This window comes from Musa acuminata, chromosome BXJ2-8, assembly GCF_036884655.1.
Source record: "Musa acuminata AAA Group cultivar baxijiao chromosome BXJ2-8, Cavendish_Baxijiao_AAA, whole genome shotgun sequence".
Classification (NCBI taxonomy): Eukaryota; Viridiplantae; Streptophyta; class Magnoliopsida; order Zingiberales; family Musaceae; genus Musa; species Musa acuminata.
Window position 1 is genome coordinate 2,521,252 of NC_088345.1, and position 19,711 is coordinate 2,540,962.

The 19,711-nt window shown below is 50.1% G+C and overlaps 1 protein-coding gene and 1 non-coding gene across 2 annotated transcripts; one reads left to right on the forward strand and one right to left on the reverse strand.

Annotated features, from left to right (window-relative positions):
• Nucleotides 1-3,253: 3,253 nt before the first annotated feature.
• Nucleotides 3,254-5,673, forward strand: LOC135618642 (L-type lectin-domain containing receptor kinase IX.1-like). Its single transcript, XM_065119702.1, has one exon. The coding sequence runs from the start codon at nucleotides 3,409-3,411 to the stop codon at nucleotides 5,497-5,499; it is 2,091 nt and encodes a 696-aa protein (XP_064975774.1). The 5' UTR covers nucleotides 3,254-3,408; the 3' UTR covers nucleotides 5,500-5,673.
• A 9,878-nt stretch (nucleotides 5,674-15,551) lies between these two features.
• On the reverse strand, nucleotides 15,552-15,623 carry TRNAD-GUC (transfer RNA aspartic acid (anticodon GUC)). The gene has a single exon. It is a non-coding gene; the product is annotated as a tRNA-Asp (tRNA).
• Nucleotides 15,624-19,711: the final 4,088 nt, after the last annotated feature.

Sequence of the window (19,711 nt, forward strand, 5' to 3'; positions counted from 1 at the left end):
TATAGGGGTGACATCACATACATAGTGGAAAAATAGAAAACAAAAATCTCAGATTTTCCAAAAGGTATTCGTCATCGTATGAAAATTGGTGCATAAAAACCCAGCAAACTAAAAATCACGTGTGAGATAGTTGTGTTACCTAGGGAGATCATATATCCCCAAAACTATACAGATCTATGGGAGAGGATAAATGAGGTCAAGTGCCTTTCTTTGTAGTGGTGATCCATATGGTAGAGGCTGCGAAGACACTTCTCGAATCGCTACCCAAATCTTCACACCTATTAGTTGAGGAGAAGGGAAAAGAAATAGGAGGTGGCACCAAGAATACTCAGCCTATGGCCTTTGCCCTATTAGGTACTAGATCTTCTTCCAACTACCCAAGCCTCTTAGATTAGTGGATCTCTATCTAATAATCTCTCATTGGCTCTTATTGGATCTCATCCATAGGATCCAATAATTTATGGACTCATTGGATATCCAATAAGATAAGAGCTCTAGCGGACATCTTATATCCGAACATTTACTTGTCGCAACACCTACAATATATGTGTGACCCTTTAGGCCCAATATCGAGCTGACCATGAGTCATACCTGTCAGAACTTTTTCTGGCTGATTGGATTATTATTTTCATAATAATTCACTTGACTCATCAATTGCGGACGTACTAGGCCATTATGCCATAGTCCCCAGATAATACAAGAGAATCCAAATCTTTAGACTTATCTATCCTTGGTTACTATATACATAGGGAGATCATATATCCTTGAATTCATGTAGATCTGTGGGAGAGGACAAATGAGGTCAACTATCCTCCTCTTTAGCGGTAATCTACATGACAGGTGTTGCGAAGACGTTCCTCAAATCGCTACACAATCCTCCTCGTAGCGTGTACCATGCAATCAAGAAGGGGCAGCCCCTTCTTTTACTGTCCACAAGTCCCAAATAGAGGCTGCAAGTTAAGGCAGAGAGGGAGAGAGGATAATAAGAGGTGGCCTCCAAAAAGAACCCAACCTATGGCCCTTTGGTTCCCTCCTATTTATAGAGGCCCCTTATCAACTTAACCCCAATAGATCTTCCCCTATTAGGTATTGGATCTCTATCAAATTATCCAAACATTTAAGATTAGTGAGTCTCTATCCAATAATATCTTATTAGCTCTTATTGGATCTCATCTATAGGATATAATAATTTAGGGGCTCAATAGATATCCAATAAGATAGGGGCTTCGGCGGATATCTCATATTCGAACCTCTACTTGTCGCAATACTTATCATATGTGTGTGACATTCTAGGCCCAATATCGAACTGGCCGTGAGTCATACATGTTAAAATTATTTCTAACTCAATTAATTATTATCTTCATAATAATTCACTCGACTCATCGATTGCGGACGTATTAGGCGACTACGTTGTAGTCCCCAGATAATACAGGGAAATCCAATCTTTTGAACCTATTTATCCTCAGTTATCATGTACTTATAGTCCATCATCCATCTAATATTCTAAAGACCATATATTGGGCATGGTACTATCAGACCCATATAGTTTCTCCTCGAGTCTCGCTCTAATCAGATTCTCACAGAGAACTTTTTTATCTCTCAATCCGAATGACCTTGGCCAAGAATTTATTTGAGCAAGGATACATGAGATATTTCTCTTATAATACTGAGAGTGGTTGATTATCTACTGACACTTAATAGCTCTCGTAAGGTTAGTTGTCACTCCCGATGATCGGTTATGTTAGATCTACAACTTTCAAACCTATAAGTTCGGTATCAAAGAGTTGAGTACTCATATAAGACATCTTTAGTTTCTTAAGCCTAAGGACCAGATACACCACTAGGATGATAGAATCATTATCTGATAATAAATTGTTCAGACTCTAGCTAGGAGAGTCATAATTGAGTTTCATTGAAAGGGACATTCATGTAAAATCAACCTAGCTGACCTCTATTAAAGATCATGAAGATGCCAGCTAAGGATAGGATTAGTTTGGAGGTTACTTCTTAGAGAAACATTAGGAGTTGGTTAGAAGTAGGAGTCTTGAGTAGAAATCCTAATTGAGTATGAGTCTTGAGTAAGAGTCCAGTTGGAGTTTAGAAGCATTATAAATAGTCATGTATTCATTCTCTTTTAATAAGTCTATCCCCTAAAGAGATCAACCCCAAGCTTAGAATTCGCAAAGGTTCTAACATAAGGCATCATGAATCATCGAGCATTTTGTGAACGGATCAATTAGTGAACTTATTCTCTAATGAGACCAGCCACCTCCATCGTATGGATGAGTATATAGTACACTTATTTGTCCGATTATCTCAATGTACTTCTCGAGTAACTTATGATTGGAATTATTTATAGTCTGTTTTAAAGATGAATCGATCTCATTATCGTGATTTTATTACGATCCGATACCTATTATCCAGATCCATGGATATCACTATATATATTACTCGTCGTAAGTGCACACGAATAACTTAACACATAATTATTTTATTTATTATTATTTAATATTTTATTATTTTATATTAGATGTTAGCTTGAATATATCGCTGATTTCAATCACTTCTTTTCGGATTATGAGGCCATCGACCACCATAAGCCGTATGAATGAAGCTTTTATTTTGTTGACCTGGCCAGGTGACTCGAAAGTCTAGTCATTTGGACCGGTTCCCTGCAAATGTCCCCTCAAATTGATGTCGATTTCTATTGTTTTTTCCCTGCAAATGTCAAGGATGAAAAGACGTGTCTACATTCCATAAATTTCCCACCTCATATGTCAAGGATTTTTCCTCGTCCATTACTTTGCATCCTTCTACAGGAAGAATTGTCCAGGTCCTGTTCAGCAGAAGACACTAGTTTTAGTCTTTGAAGAAGTTTCTTTGTTGTTTCCTGCTCGTCAATTATTCTCTCTGTCTCTCGCCCTCTCCAGTCTATGCAGAACCCAACTAACAGGAGAATCAGTGATGACTTTATGGCAGGCGCCCATAGATGCAGCATAACTCTAATTTTCCTGGTCGAAAGGTTAAAAGATATGCTGCTTGTGATGCAACCGATGACCTTTTTTTGAAGGAAGAAAACATCCTACGAGGCCATTTTTGTGAAATTTAGGTTAATTTGATCCGCGTTTATTCCCCTTGACGACTTCAATGTCGTGTTTCCGAGGGTTTGATCGAACCTGCAATGTCAGCCGCTCATGTCTTGTCCGTAAGAATTGTGACAGTGTCATTAACATGATGTCTCCCCATGCGCAAAGCGTTGACGACTAGTTTCAGTCAACACTTCGGGGGTTGTTGTAGAGCAAGATTTAGCAGCCTTCTTCTCGGCAATCAGCCCCCCTGCAGATCTCGTGGTGGTAGCAGCAGCAGCAGCAGCCATCTGATCTGTGTTGGTCGTTGTGGTAGCTAGCCATGGTGGTTCATCGATCCAGCAGCATGTTGTCTGCTCTCTTTTGCTTGTGGATCGTTGTCCCTTCGGCAACCTGCCTCTCCTTCAATCTCTCTTTTCTTGATCCCGCAAGTCGCTCCGGAATCGAGCTGCAAGGCAATGCAACCTGGAACAGCACCGATGGCATTCAGCTCACCAACGACACCATCTTCTACAACGTGGGAAGAGCGGTGTACCGAGAGCCGCTGCTCCTGTGGGATGCTCGCACCAAGGCGATGTCCGATTTCACCACCCATTTTTCCTTCATCATCCGTAACTCTTCGAATACTTCACCGTCCGGCGATGGCCTCGCGTTCTTCATGGCGCCGTATCATTCTCCCCTCCTCCCCGATTCCTACGGTGCCCCTCTCGGCATCTTCGAAGGAGTCTCCTTGAATTCTACTGTCCCGACGGTGGCGGTCGAGTTCGACACCTACCAAAACCAATGGGATGTGGACGACCACCACGTTGGGATCGATGTCAACTCGATCGTCTCACAGAAGGTTGCGAGCTGGAACGGCAGTCTCAAGACTGGGAGGCTGGCGAATGCATGGGTGAGCTACGACGCCATCACTCTTAATCTGAGCGTCTTCCTCACTTATGCCGACAACCCTGTTATCTCTGGTGATTCCGTCCTCCACTACATCATCGATCTGCGGGATCACCTACCGGCAAACGTTACCGTAGGCTTCTCGGCGGCCACTGGTCAGGTGACCGAGACGCATGCCGTTCTATCGTGGTCATTCAGCCCGAGTCTGCAACCAAGAAGCATTCCGCCGCCGACGGCTCCGACAGCATCGGATGCAGCGAAAAGTAAGAGCAAGACGGGGCTCATAGTCGGTTTGGTGATCGGAGCAGGGGCTCTGATGACCATGCCGGGCTTGCTGTTGTTCGTTCTGTGGAGGCGGAGGAGGAAGTCCCGTGGCAGGAATGCAGCAGATCGTGAAGAGGACATGGATTTGGATCAAACCACGGATGATGATTTCATGGGAAACAGAGGGCCAAAGAGATTCGCGTACAAAGAGCTGGCCCGTGCAACGAGGAACTTCTCCGACGAGGGTAAGCTAGGGGAGGGAGGATTCGGGTCGGTCTACAGAGGTCACTTGAAAGATCTGAAGCTTGATGTGGCCATTAAGAGGGTCTCTCGGGAGTCGCGACAGGGAAGGAAGGAGTACGTCTCCGAGGTCAAGATCATAAGCCGGCTGAGGCACCGGAACCTGGTGCAGCTGGTGGGCTGGTGCCATGACCGCGGAGAATTTTTGCTCGTCTACGAGTTCATCCCCAACGGAAGCCTCGATTCCTATCTGTACAGCCCCGCAGCAGGTCTGGGGTGGCCGGCGCGGCACAAGATAGCGCTGGGCCTCGCCTCTGCTCTGCTCTATCTGCACGAGGAGTGGGAGCAGTGCGTGATGCACCGCGACGTCAAGCCCAGCAACATCATGCTGGACTCCGCGTTCAACGCCACGCTGGGAGATTTCGGGCTCGCCCGGCTCGTCGACCACGATCGCAACTTGCATACGACGGACTTGGCCGGCACGAGAGTCTACATCGCCCCCGAATGCTTCTACACCGGCAAACCCAGCAAAGAGTCGGACGTTTACAGCTTCGGCATCGTCGCGTTGGAGATCGCATGCGGTCGAAGGCCAGTGGAACTCAAGGAGAAGGACCCGGGCAAGGAAATACTGGTGGAATGGGTTTGGGAGCTCTACGGACGAAGAACGATCCTGGAAGCAGCAGACGCGAGGCTCAACGGCGACTTCGACGAGACGCAGATGGAGTGCTTGATGGTGGTAGGGTTATGGTGTGCTCATCCGGATTACAACATGCGGCCATCGATCCGACAGGCCATCAACGCGCTCAATCTCGAGACTCCACTGCCGGAGCTTCCCCCCAAGATGCCGGTGCCCATGTACTACACGCCGTGGATTGATGTGAGCCAGTCTCTGCATGCGTCGTCTCTCGCCACGACAACTTCGATTACTGCGAAGTCGGCACCGACGGGCTCCTCCAGCATGTCTCCGAGTTCGTCTCACTTGCTGAAGTCGCCCAACACTGAGGCCGTGATTTCCACATGAATATGTGGATCGAGAAGTTTCTCCGTTTCGGTAGTGCAGTTTGTCGAGCGTCGTAATAATGAAGATAATAGTGGGAATTGCAGCGTATGCAATACCGTAATGTTGGTGTTTACTTGATTCCTAAGTTCACAGGATTTATGTTGCAATGGACTCTTGATTTGAATGTTCTTACAAGATTAAATGATGTTATAGTTGTTATGGTAAATAACTTTATTAGTCGTGACCTCGGGGTCGACGCGGTTGGTCCAGGCGTCCGAATGGAGGGGATCAGGTGTGGCTCCACTCGGGATTTTGTGGCGGCCGATTGCGGGGGGTCTGGCTGGAAAGTCCCACTACGCCGGGTTGGGTCAGCTTCGATCGAGTACCTGCACACAGGTCGGGTCGGCGGTTCGGCCCGACCCCTCCGACGATCAAGTCAATGATTGGGAGAGGAGTTTTGGTGAAGTGGTGCCCCCCTTGTTCGTTTAGAACTCTGGGTTATTTATAGGGAAGCATTCTACTTCCTGAGCTGCCCGCTTGCAGGGGGCAGGCTGGTACTCCTGACAGTAGCGATGGCGTAGCGTGTTGGACTTGGCTTTTGCAGGATATTAATGTGTTGGGAAATCATGGGGGCGACATCACATGCGCAGCAGAAGAACAAGAAAACAAAATCCCCGATTCCCAAAAATATGTTTGTCGTCGTGCGAAGATTGGTGCGCAAAATCCGCGAAACTTAAAACTGCGTATAGAGTAGATTATGTTACTAGGGAGATCGTATATCCCTGTTTCCTTGCAGATCCTTAGGAGAGGGTGAAGGAGGTCAAGCGTCATCCTCTCTAGCGGTGATCCACACAGTAGGGTTGCGACGACGCTCCTCAAAACTCCAGGCCTGCTCTGAGGTGGAGAGGGAGAGGAGAATAGGAAAGGTAAGCAAAGACTCTAGCCTATAAGGCTCTAAATCCCTCCTATTTATAGAGGTCCCCTGTCAAACCCTAATGGGTCCTCCCCTAGTGGGTATTGGATCTGCAATCAATAAGACAAGGGCTCCATCGGATATCTCATATCAGAACCTCTATTCGTCGCAATACCTACCATATGTGTGTGACTCTCTAGGCTCAATATCGAGCTGGCCGTGAGTCATACCTGTTAGAACTCCTTCTAACTCAGTGAATTATTATCTTTATAATAATTCACTTGACTCATCGACTACGGACGTACTAGGCCACTACGCTGTAGTCCCCAAACGATACAGAGGAATCCATTCCATTGGACCCGTCTGTCCTCAGTTACCGTGTACCTATAGTCCCTCATCCATCTAATATCCCAGAGACCGTATATCAAGCATGGTGTTGTCAGACCCATACGGTTTCTACTCGAGTCTTGCTCTAATCGGATTCTCCCGGAGAACTCTTTCTCTCTCAACCCGAATGACCCTAGCTAGGGATTTGTCTGAGCAAGAACATATGGGATATTCCTCTCATGACGCCGAGAGTGGATGATCCTCTATTGACACTCAATAGCCTTCGTAAGGTCGACTACCACTCCCAATGACCAACTGTACTAGATCTGGGACAGCCAAACCTATAAGTCTGGTATCAAAGAGTGGAGCACTCATACAGGACATCCTTGGTGTCTCAAGTCTAAGGACTAGATACACCACTAGGACTACGGAATCGCTGTTTGATAATAAGGCATCATCAACCATCCAGCATTCCGTAAGCGGATCAATCAGTGAACTCATTCTCCAATGAGCACATGTACTGTATCCCTAGTGTCCCTACACAAGCAGCTATGAGACTAGTTGCATCCATCATATGGACGGGTATACAGCACACCAGTCTGTCCGGTTATCACGATGTCCCTCTCGAGTAACCTATGACCGGGATTATTTAGGATATGTGTTTAAAGGTGAATTGATCTCATTATCGTGATCTCATCACGATCTGATTCCCATTGCACAAATCCAAGGACATCACAATATATATATGCACATATGCAATAGTTATAAAGTGATATACGACAAAATATAATAAGCAAAAAGATTCTGTATCAAGTCACACGTGCCATCACTCACGTGATTGGCTTGCTGGGCACCTATGACTAGCAATCTCCCACTTGACCTAAAACCAATCACTTATATGTCTGATCCCCATCAGACCCCTGTGACGCTCAAAGACAAAATGAGACAACGACTTTGTCAGTGGATCTGCAATGTTATCTTCGGATGGAACTCTTTCCACTGCTACATCTCCTCGGGTTACGATCTCTCTGATAAGCTGGAACCTCCTCAGAACACTTCTGATGAGACCCAGGTTCCCTTATTTGAGTAATCGCCTCATAGTTGTCGCAATATAAGGAAGTCGACTTCTCGCTATTCGGAACGACTCCCAAATCTGTGATGAACATCTTCACCTAGACTCCCTCTTTTGCTGCATCTGATGCAGCAATATACTCCGCCTCTGTGGTCGAGTCAGCAGTAGTATCTTGCTTGGAACTCTTCCAGCACACTGCTCCTCCATTCAAGGTGTACACATACCTTGAATTCGACTTGCTATCATCGACATCAGACTGAAAACTTGAGTCAGTGTAGCCTTCAACCTTAAGGTTATTACCTTTATATACTAGTAAAAGATCCTTAGTCCTTCTCAAGTACTTAAGGATACACTTTACTACTTTCCAGTGCTCCAAGCCTAGATCCGCCTGATACCTGCTCGTGACACTCAGAGCATGCGCTATATCAGGCCTAGTACATAGCATGACATACATGATAGACCCTATTCCTGAGGCATAAGGTATCATATCCATGTTCGCCCTTTCTTGGAATTTTCCATGCCAAAACTTTTGACAATGGTTTCTATGTACCTAGACTGGGACAAGCCAAGCATCCTCTTAGATCTATCTCTATAGATTCTAATCCCCAAGATATATGATGCTTCCCCTAAGTCCTTTATGGAGAAGTGTCTAGATAACCAAGTCTTTACTGTGGATAGCATTCTTATATCATTCCCAATGATGAGGATGTCATCCACATATAACACCAAAAAGGTGATAGTGCTCCCACTTATCTTTCTGTACACACAAGGCTCATTTTCGTTCTTAACGAAGTCATAAGATTTGATTGCCTCATCAAATCTTATGTTCCAACTTCGGGAAGTTTGCTTTAGTCCTTAAATGAATCTAAGCAACCTACACACCTGATCTGGGCAGTTCTTGGACACGTATCCCTCAGGTTGCATCATATACACCTCCTCCTCGAGGTTCCCATTAAGGAATGCGGTTTTCACATCCATCTGCCAGATCTCATAATCATAGTGTGCTGCAATAGTCAGTAGAATTTTGATGGATTTTAGCATTGCTACGGGTGAGAAGGTTTCGTCGTAGTCAACATCTTGCCTTTGACGATACCCCTTAGCCACTAGCCTTGCTTTCTAGGTCTCTACCTTTCCATCTACTCCGATTTTTTTCTTAAAGATCCATTTGCAACCGATGGGTATAATACCTTCGGGCGCATCAACTAGGTTCCAAACCTTATTAGAGTACATAGAATCCATCTCAGAATTCATGGCTTCTTACCACTTCCCGGAGTCTATACTCATAATAGCCTCCTCGTAGGTCTGAGGATCAATATCCTCAACATCCTCTCCTCTAATATGTCCCACATATCTCTCAGGAGGATGTGATATCAAACCTGCGTAAAGTTAAAACTTGTGTATTAGGTACCTGAACAGACTTGGGCTGTAGAGTGGTGCTTAAGCTTGGTTCTCCAACCTCGCTCAACTCTATCATTCTCCCATTGTGTCCGCCAAGAATGTGTTCCTTCTCAAGGAACACTGCCCTCTTAGCTACAAAGACCTTTTGTTCCTCGAGATGATAGAAATAATACCCACAAGTTTCCTTGGGGTATCCCACAAATTTACATTGCTCTGTCCTTGATTTTAACTTATCGGGGTTGTGTCTTTTAATGTGGGCAGGGCAGCCCCAAATCTTAACAACCTTAAGATCAGGCTTCTTCCCTTTCCATATCTCATATGGTGTAGACACTACCGACTTAGTTAGAACTCTGTTCAGAAGGTAAGCTGCAGTCTCTAGGGCATATCCCTAGAATAAGATGGGTAGGTCAGCGAAACTCATCATGGACCGTACCATATCTAATAACGTACGATTCCTCCTTCCAAAGACACCATTAAGTTAAGGTGTATAAGGAGGTGTCCATTGGGCTAATATCCCATGGTCCTTGAGAAACTGAGTAAACTCTATACTTAAGTACTCACATCCTCGATCTGATCGAAAAGTTTTGATACTCTTTCCAGTCTAGTTCTCCACCTCATTCTTATACTCTCTGAATTTCTCAAAGGCCTCGGACTTGTACTTCATTAAGTACACATATCCATACCTTGAGAAATCATCAGTAAATGTAATGAAGTAGGAGTAACCTCCAATGGCATGAGTTGACATGGGTCCACATACATCACTATGTATGAGTTCCAACAACTCAGTGGCTCTCTCTCCAGTTCCACTAAATAGAGAGTTGGTCAGTTTTCCACGAATACAAGGCTCACAAGTTGCATATGACACATAGTCGAATGGATCTAGATATCCATCATTTAGCAACTTTTGAATCCTTCTTTCATGGATGTGACTAGCCTACAATGCCACAGGTATGCACTGTTCAACTCATCTCGTTTCCTTTTGGACACATTTGCATTCATGATATATGGAGTGGTGTCTAACATAAATAAACCATTATGCAATGTTCCTTTCGTGATGATCTTATCATATAATAATATCGAACAACCATTGTTCTCAAAAACAAATTTATATCCACTAACTGTTAAACATGAAATGGAGATAATGTTTTTGATAATAGAAGGAACAAAATAGCATGCATCTAATGCAATAAAAGCTCCACTGGGCAGATGTAGGGCGACCTCGCCAACAGTTAATACAGTAACTTTTGCTCCATTACCCTTCTTGAGGTCCATCTCGCCTCTCTCTAGTCTCCTAGGCCTTGCCATAACCTGCAACGAATTGCATATATGATAAGCACTACCGGTATCTAATACCCATGTGTTATCATAAAAGTCTGACAAATGGAGACTGATCATGAATGTACCTGAAGCTTCATCAAGCTTTTGTTTTGCCCTTTCTGCAAGGTACTCTTTGCAGTTTCTCTTCCAGTGCTCATCTTTACCACAGTGGAAGCACTGGCCTTTGTCCTTTGTTGGGTCTTTCTTAGCAACCTTTGCTTTACCTGGTTTGCCCTTGCCCTTTCCCTTCTTAAGGGACCTTTCTGCTTTCCTTTTCTTTCTGGTCTCACTAGTGTAAAGAACTGGCTTCTCTTTCTTAATAGTACTCTCTGCCTCCCACAACATATTGAGAAGCTCTGGGAGAGTCACCTCAAGCTTGTTCATATTAAAATTTATTATGAACTATGAAAAGGAATATGGTAGGAACTGAAGCACAATGTCCACACACAAGTTATCCTCTAGGACCATTCCTAGACCTGTGAGTTTCTCTATCCACTCAATCATCTTTAGGACATGGTTCTGAACCGGTGTCCCCTCAGTCATCCTAGCGCGGAAGAGGCTCTTGGATATCTCATATCGCTGAGTCCTTCCCTGTTCCTCAAACAATTTACGGACATGTAGGAGAATGGATCTGGCATCCATCTTTTCATGTTGTCTCTGTAACTCAGGAGTCATAGAGCCCAACATATAGTACTGAGCAAGAGTGGAGTCATCAATGTACTTCACGTAACGAGCGATCCCATCCTCGCTTGCCCCTTCTTTGGGCGTAGGCATCACTGTATCAAGGACGTACACGATTTTCTCCGTTGTGAGAACAATTCTCAAGTTACGGAGCCAATCCGTATAATTTGGACCAGTGAGGCGGTTAACATCAAGTATGCCACGTAAGGGATTTGAAAGCGACATTTTCTGAAAATAAAGATGCAGCAGAAATGAATAACATGCAGATTTTGCAAGAAATAAACTATCAAGATATGAACTTCTATCTTAATATGCTCCCACTATTTTACTAACGAGTCACGCGACACCCTCAGCACGTGAAACGGAAGTCTCCGGCAGACTTCTAGTGGGGATCAGGATCCAATCAGCGTCTTAGTGTAACCTCGAGGGACTCGACCAATCACACTAAGCCTAAAAGGTAGGCAACTCTTACCGATCACAACTCCTTGTGATTCCCGTCCTGTTCAGCCTCCGAATCACCATGGCCTCGAGAGACTCGACCAACCATGATGCTCGGTTAAGTCAACACCTTCGTTACAAGATGAGTCTGATTTGATGATATACCCTCGAGGGACTCAACCAAGTATACCATGCCCTCAGGTCACCGGTGACATCTCTATGTCGTAAGCAAGATAGCGAATCGCGATATAGGTGAGTCTCGAGGGACTCGACCAACTCAACCTACACCGGGAATCGGTTCCTACTCATAACGATGGAAGGCCACATGGGTCAATCTAATTGCCTCACGTTTACCAACTTAATATTATCGAGAGATGTTTCTAAGATTTGGTCTCCTAATATGACTTGTCACACATATACATATTTAATATATATCTACGTCGCATGCAAATATGTATACTTATCTAGTATGTGTATAATCAATTACACCAGATGATCATGGACCACAACCTAATGTGATTAGGCCCACCTAATGTGATTAGGCCCGAGCCAGTAGGCCTAATCACTCACATCAAGATCTATGTGTGCAACGGTGCATCTCCATGCCTCGTGATCGTCCATCTCGTCCTCGTCGGTTCCGTCGACATCTTGATGCATCTTCATGCATCACGATCGTCCGTCTCGTGGGTCCCGCTATCGCATCCACGCTTCCGCTGCGCCTCCTCATGTGATTACAACTTAATCATAGGCACGCAGGCCCGACAATAAACGAGAAATATAATGGAGGCTCGCAGACCTCAATAATAATAATCACAAGTACACACATCACACGGTCCATGATCATCCGTTCACATATCATACATCATATGTATAAATAATCATCATGTAGGACTACTAGATAATAATAAAAATAATAATCAACTAAACCTTTTAATTAATTAATATTTTTTGAAATCAGGATCATGTAAGGAATTTCTAAATTTATAGGGGTATTTTCGTAATTTGGACAAAAGACAGAAACTGGAATTTCTCAAATTCCGAGGGGCAAAACTGTCTTTTGCCTAGAAAAACCTAATACCCTATTACCCTTTGCTGCTGCCGCCGCCGCCGCCACCCTGCAGGTGGCGGCCGGTGCGGCGAGGGGCGGGGGGCTGCCCTCGCCTGCAGGCGGCACGCCCGCTGGCGGTGCTGCCGCTGCAGGTGGGCGCCCCCGCGGGCGTCGCCGCCTCCGCGGGCAGTTCTGCAGGCGGGGCAACACCCGTAGGCGGTGCTGCCCCTGCAGGTTGGCGCCCCTGCGGGGTTTTTGCCCGTGGGAGCAGCGGCCACAGGCGCCGCTGCCCTGCGGTGCCTCAGCCCGCGCTGCTGCCCCGCGGCGCCTCTGCCCGCGGGCTCAGCGGCCGCAGGCACCTCTACCCGCGGGCTGCCAGCCCCGCCGGCCGCAAGCCTGCTGCAAGCACAGCGCTTGCGCATGCGCCGGCGCTGTGCTGCCTGGCTGAGGCTGCGGCGCCGCTGCAGGTGGTTGCAGGCATGCAATAGTTGCTGCCCTTCCTCGCTTTTGCGTCAACGATTTTGACGTCTAAATTCTTTCTAAACACAACACACGCAGTTTAAAATCAATCATTCGCACGAACAACCTGGCTCTGATACCACTATTGGGAAATCATTGGGGCGACATCACATGCGCAGCGGAAGAACAAGAAAACAAAATCCCCGATTCCCAAAAAGATGTTTGTCGTCGTGCGAAGATTGGTGCGCAAAATCCGCGAAACTCAAAACTGCGTATAGAGTAGATTGTGTTACCTAGGAAGATCGTATATCCCTGTTTCCTTGCAGATCCTTAGGAGAGGGTGAAGGAGGTCAAGCGTCCTCCTCTCGGGTGGCCGAAGAGCCGAGGAGCACGACGCAGGCAGGTTGACCGCGCAGGTGTGTCCCGGGTGGCGTAAAGCCGAAGAGCCGAGGAGCACGACGTAGGAGGGCTGGCCGCGCAGGCGTGGTCTCGGGTGGCGTAAAGCCGAAGAGCCGAGGAGCACGAGACAAGCGGGTTGACCGCGCAGGTGTGTCCTGGGTGGCGTAAAGCCGAAGAGCCGAGGAGCACGACGCAGGCAGGCTGACCGCGCAGGTGTGTCCCAGGTGGCATAAAGCCGAAGAGCCGAGAAGCACGACGCAAGCGGGCTGCCGCGCAGGCGGGCAGGCCGCGCTGAGGTGGGCTCGGCCGTCTATGGCCGAGGGATATGACAGAAAGCTGGGGGACTCGATTCAGGCGGGCAGACCGCGCTGAGGTGCATCTCGACGGTGCAGCCAAGGGACACCGCTCAGGCGGGCAGACCGCGTTGAGGTGAACTCGGGAGCGTATCGCCGAGAAGCTCGGCGCAAGTAGGCTACGGCCGAGGGACGTGACCCAGGTGGGCAAGCCGCCCTGAGATGGACTTGGCAGTGAATATGGCCGAGGAGCTCGGCGCTGGCAGGCTGGACGAGCGGACGTGTCCGGGGAGTATGGAGCCGAGGGGCACGTAGCAGGCGGGCTGGCCGTGCTGGTGTGTCTCGGGAACACGGATCCAAGGAGCATGACGCAGGCGGGCTGGTCGCGCAGGTGTGTCTCGGGGATGAAGGGAGCGAGGAGCACGACGCAGGCGGGCAGGCCGCGCAGGTGTGGTCTCGGGCATCATTCCACCGAGGAGCACGATGCAGGCAAGCAGACCGCGCATGCGTGGTCGCGAGGGTCATGCGACCGAGTAGTACGGCGTAGGCGGGCAGGACGCGCGGACGTGGTCTCGGGCACCATGCAGCCGAGCAGCATGACACAGGCGGACAGGCTGCACCGAGGTGGATCTCGGCAGTGTGTGGCCGAGGTGCTCGGCCCAAGCGGGCAGACCGTGCATGGGGCCGAGGCAGCAGGCTGCGCCGTCAGCCGAGCAGCTGAGGCGGGCGGTCGTGCATGGGGTCGAGGAGTCGAGGCAGCGGGCTGCACCGTCAGCCGGGCTGCTAGCGCGGGCTGGCCGCGCATGGGACCGAGGCAACAGGTTGCGCCGTGGGGCCGAGGGGCCGAGGGGCCGAGGCGCGCGGGCTGGACGCGCGCGTGGGGTCGAGGAGCCGAGACCAGCCCCAGAAGTCGCTGCTACTGGTGCAGGTCGGCTGTAGTGGAGCAACCAAGGAGAAGGCTAATGTACCATCATTCCGGGCCCTCCTTCTAGCGTCAATCTGTTATGGTAAATAACTTTATTAGCCGTGACCTCGGGGTCGACGCGGTTGGTCCAGGGGTCCGAATGGCGGGGATCAGGCGTGGCTCCACTCGGGATTTTGTGGCGGCCGATTGCGGGGGGTCTGGCTGGAAAGTCCCACGACGCCGGGTTGGGTCAGCTTCGATCGAGTACCTGCACACAGGTCGGGTTGGCGAGGATCAGGCGTGGCTCCACTCGGGATTTTGTGGCGACCAATTGCGGGGGGTCTGGCTGGAAAGTCCCACGACGTCGGGTTGGGTCAGCTTCGATCGAGTACCTGCATACAGGTCGGGTCGGCGATTCGGCCCGACCCCTCCGACGATCAAGTCAGTGATTGGGAGAGGAGTTTTGGTGAAGTGGTGCCCCCCCTTGTTCGTTTAGAACTCTGAGGTATTTATAGGGAAGCATTCTACTTCCTGAGCTGTCCCCTGTAAGCGGGCAGACTGGTACTCCTGACAGTAGTGATGGCGTAGCATGTTGGACTTGGCTTTTGCAGGATATTAATTCCGAGGTGCGTGACATCATCTGGAGCAGCTTGCCCCCCTGCAAGGGGGCTTTTGCAGGATATTAATTCCGAGGTGCGTGACATCATCTGGAGCAGCTTGCCCCCTTGCAAGGGGGCAGGCTGGTACTCCTGACAGTAGTGATGGCTGACGTTCAATAGTAGTAAGTTGGCAAAAATATCAATTCGTTATCTTACAAAAAAAAACGCCGTTGCCGGGGATCGAACCCGGGTCACCCGCGTGACAGGCGGGAATACTCACCACTATACTACAACGACTTGACGATCAACAATGACAACTTCCTTTATTTAATGAGAATATTTCGATTATTTCTGCAACCAATGCAACGTCAGCAGCAAGAACAAGTCAACAGAGGTGTGTTCTCTGTATTCTCCATCTTTTAAGGAAGCTGCATGTTTAGAAGAGCAGACGTGACGGGAGTAGAAGAGAGACCATGGGACTGCGGCCCATTCCGATGACAAGCGTGCATGGACATGGTAGAAGAGAAGAAACACTATTTCTATCAAGAGAAAGCAAAGTTTGCTTGTACCTTCTGATAGGGGTAAAAATGGCGATTTAACATGTCAGCACGTCTGGTGGACACACTGCCCGGGGGGGGAAAGCCCTGACAACTCGACATTTGCCGACGTCACCGGTTCTCAGTCAATCACTTCAGCTTTGACCTCGTGCGCTCAGTCGAGGCTCAGGAGCACACCGACCGAGGCTCGCCATACCCTGCAGCCGCTTGGCCTCCCACGCAGCCCCAATGGCAATGTCAGACGTCACCGGAGGTACTGTCCTGCCCCTGTTAACGGGCACGTCTGGTAATATCCAACCTCCTCTATAAATACCCCAGGGTCCTGAGGACAAAGGGACAACGGACACACAAAAAAGGCACCTCTACTTCTCTTCCTCCAAAAACCTCCACATTCTTCTCTGACTCGACCATCGGAGGAGTCGAGTCGAGCACCTCGACCCGACTTGTGTGCAGGTACGAAGACGGCGTCGCCTCTTCCCAGGAGCTTCTTCTTGACCCGAACCACGGTGCCCGACCGCAGGAAGAACCCCGAGGAACGTCGCATGAGATCCTCGACATCCGGACCCCAGAACCAGCCGCGTCGGCCCCGAGGCCACGGCTCGAAAAGTTACTTACCGTAACAGATTGGCGCTAGAAGGAGGGTCCTAGATGTCAGGTGACCAGCGAGTCCACCTCGGCGAATCCTCAACCGCTAGGTTCCCTGCCTCGGGGGAACACCCCCCACAGGACGGAGCCCGCGACGAATGCCCTGCGGCGGTAGCGGAACGCTACTGGCAATTGTTCAATGACCCAGGCTTGACACCTGCCGACGGTGCGCCTGCTGGCCCGTCGTCAATATCACCCGAGGCTTTTCATGACCTCGCCCATTAGGTCCGGACTCTAACCAGCGTGATCCGGACCATCGTCTCCCAATGGACCCCTCCGCACGCGACCCGGCCTTCGCCACAACAGGAGACCCTTGTCCAGACTCACGCACCACTCCCTGAGCTCCCCATCTCACCTCGAAACCCCGCAACTCGGCCGGGGAGCCGAGAAGCAGAAAACACGTCGAGTCGACCCGAGCCCGACGCTCCGACCGCCGATTCGACTAACGCCCTGCGGGCTCAGTTACGCCTTGTCAGTCAAAGGCTTGACGAGGTACAACAGGAAGTCCGCAAGTCAAAAGGAGAGCCCGGGGTGGACACCCGCCAAGGATCTCCGTTCACCCCCGAGATACAAGAGCAGGCGATCCCGTCGCACTTCCGCCTTCCCTCCCTGGATGCGTACGACGGCGCCACCGACCCGACAGACCACGTAGCCGCCTTCCGCTCCCAGATGGCATTATTCGGGACTTCCGACGCCCTGATGTGTAGGGCATTCCCCACGACTCTGCAAGGGCCGGCCCGCACATGGTACAGCGGCTTGAAGCCAGGAACCGTCGACTCCTTCGACCAGCTCGCCAAAGATTTTCAGCTTAACTTTCTGGCGTACGCCCGACCCAAGCCGTCCATGGCGTTGCTCCTTGGGCTCAATCAGAAGGAGGACGAGCCCCTCTCCCATTTTGTGAACCGATTTACGACCCAAATCCATGGACTGTCGGACGCTCACCCCTCTTTCTTGATGCAGGCATTCATGACAGGCCTCCGACCCTCCAGATTCTTCTGGTCGCTCGTGGAGCAACCCCCCGCCGTGGTTCCCGAGATGCTCCAGCGTGCTAGTTAATTTATCGCCGCGGAGACTTGGATGGCTGGAAGGCGGGAGGAACACAAAAAGGTTAAGTTGGAGACACCCCAATAGCCACAACCCGCCGCCTCTCGGCGAAAGTTGGACAGACCTGACCCAAGGCCCCCTCTTCCTGCCTTGAATTCGTCCCGGACTGAGATATTCCTACACGAGAAGGGGAAAGGGCTGCTCAAGGACCCTCACCCGATGAGGAACCCGCGGGAGCTTGCGGACCGATCAAGTAATTGACGATTTCATCGGTAGCACGGGCACGACACCGAGCAATGCTATGAATTGAAGAAACAAATCGAGGAGCTTATCCTCAGGGGACACCTCGGCCAGTACCTCCGGCCGAACAAAGAACGGTCTCCTCGCCCGGAGGGCCCCGTCGAGCGGCACATCGATGTGATAGCCGGGGGTCCCGCATCAGGAGGAGGCTCTGCATCAGGCAGGAAGGCGTATGCTCAAGCCGTCCCCGAAGCCTCGGGGCATGAGCCGGAGCCCGAGATTACCTTCCCAACCGGAGCTGCCGAGCAACCCGACCACGACGACGCCCTGGTAATATCCGCCAGGGTGGCCAACGCACATATGAGGAGGATCATGGTCGACACGGGGAGCTCGGCCGACATACTTTACCTCGACGCCTTTCAGAAGCTAGGCTTGGCCAGGAGAAGCCTAAGCCCGATGTGCTCAGCGCTCACCGGTTTTATGAGAGATTCAATATCGCCCTTGGGGGCCATTACTTTGCCCTTGACTCTGGGGACCCCGCCGAGGTCGAAGACGGTGATGACCACTTTCCTGGTGGTCGACCTCCCTATCGCTTACAATGCCATACTCGGTCGACCAACCCTCAACAAAGTCAGAGCGGTCGTCTCGACCTACTACCGGACCATCAAATTCCCGACTCACGACGGAGTCGGTGAAGCCACGGGAAGCCCCCAAGAATCCCGGCGGTGCTACCTTACCGTCGTATCATTGGGCAAGAAAACCAGGCCCAAGTCACCCCTGGCGGATCCGCGGGAAGCAAAGAAACTGACTCCTCATCCCCAGCCGACGGGGTCCACCGTCGACATTCCCTTGGCAGAAGCCCGACCAGACCGCACCGTGAAGATCGGATCAGAAATACCTGAGCAAGAACAGGAGCAACTCATCGGCCTCCTACGGGATAATGCCGACGTCTTCGCCTGGTCCCCATCGGACATGACGGGAGTCGACCCAGAGGTTGCGGAGCACCACCTCAACATCCCGCCTGACGCCCGCCCGGTAAAACAAAAGGCCCGGCGCCAGGCCCCTGACCGACAGCGTGCAATACAAGAGGAGGTGGACCGGCTCCTGGGCGCAGGCTTCATAGAAGAAACCAAATATCCCCAGTGGCTGTCCAATGTAGTCCTCGTGAAGAAACACAATGGAAACTGGAGGATGTGTGTTGACTACACCAGTCTCAACGACGCATGCCCTAAAGACTGCTACCCCCTCCCGAAGATCGACCAGCTAGTTGACGCAACGACCGGTCACGCTCGACTCTCTTTTATGGACGCTTACTCAACCGGTCCGTCCTGGATGGACTCAAAAGAAGAGTGACCGCGGCCCAATCGACCTGGACAGACGAACTCCCCAGCGTGTTGTGGTCGCTGCGCACTACCCCCAAAACCGCAACCGGAGAATCCCCTTACAGCCTCGCGTTCGGAACGGAGGCTGTCCTGCCACCTGAAGTAGCCATCACCACCCTCCGAACACAAAGCTACAACGAGGAGGCTTCGAATGAAGGACTTCGAGCAGCCCTCGATCTGCTGGAAGAACGGCGCGCCAACGCACATGTAAGAGCCCTTTCGTACAAAAGGGTGGTCGCAAAGATTTACAACCGAAGGGTGCGACCCCGACCCATCAAACTAGGCGACCTGGTCCTGCGAAGGACCGAGGTCAGCGACCCGACCAAGGCACGAGGCAAGTTAGCCCCAAACTGGGAAGGCCCATACCGGGTAGCCGAAGTCATCAGAATCGGAACATTCCGACTCACCACAATGACAGGTCATCCCCTGCCAAGGACCTGGAACGCCCAAAATCTCAAAAAATACTTCCCGTAAAGAAAAATCCGGCTAAAGATGGAGCCGGACCGAGACGCAGACA

What these genes read in the sequence shown, in the direction of transcription:
- LOC135618642 (XM_065119702.1), top strand. Translation starts at nt 3,409, where the DNA reads ATGGTGGTTCATCGATCCAGCAGCATGTTGTCTGCTCTCTTTTGCTTG.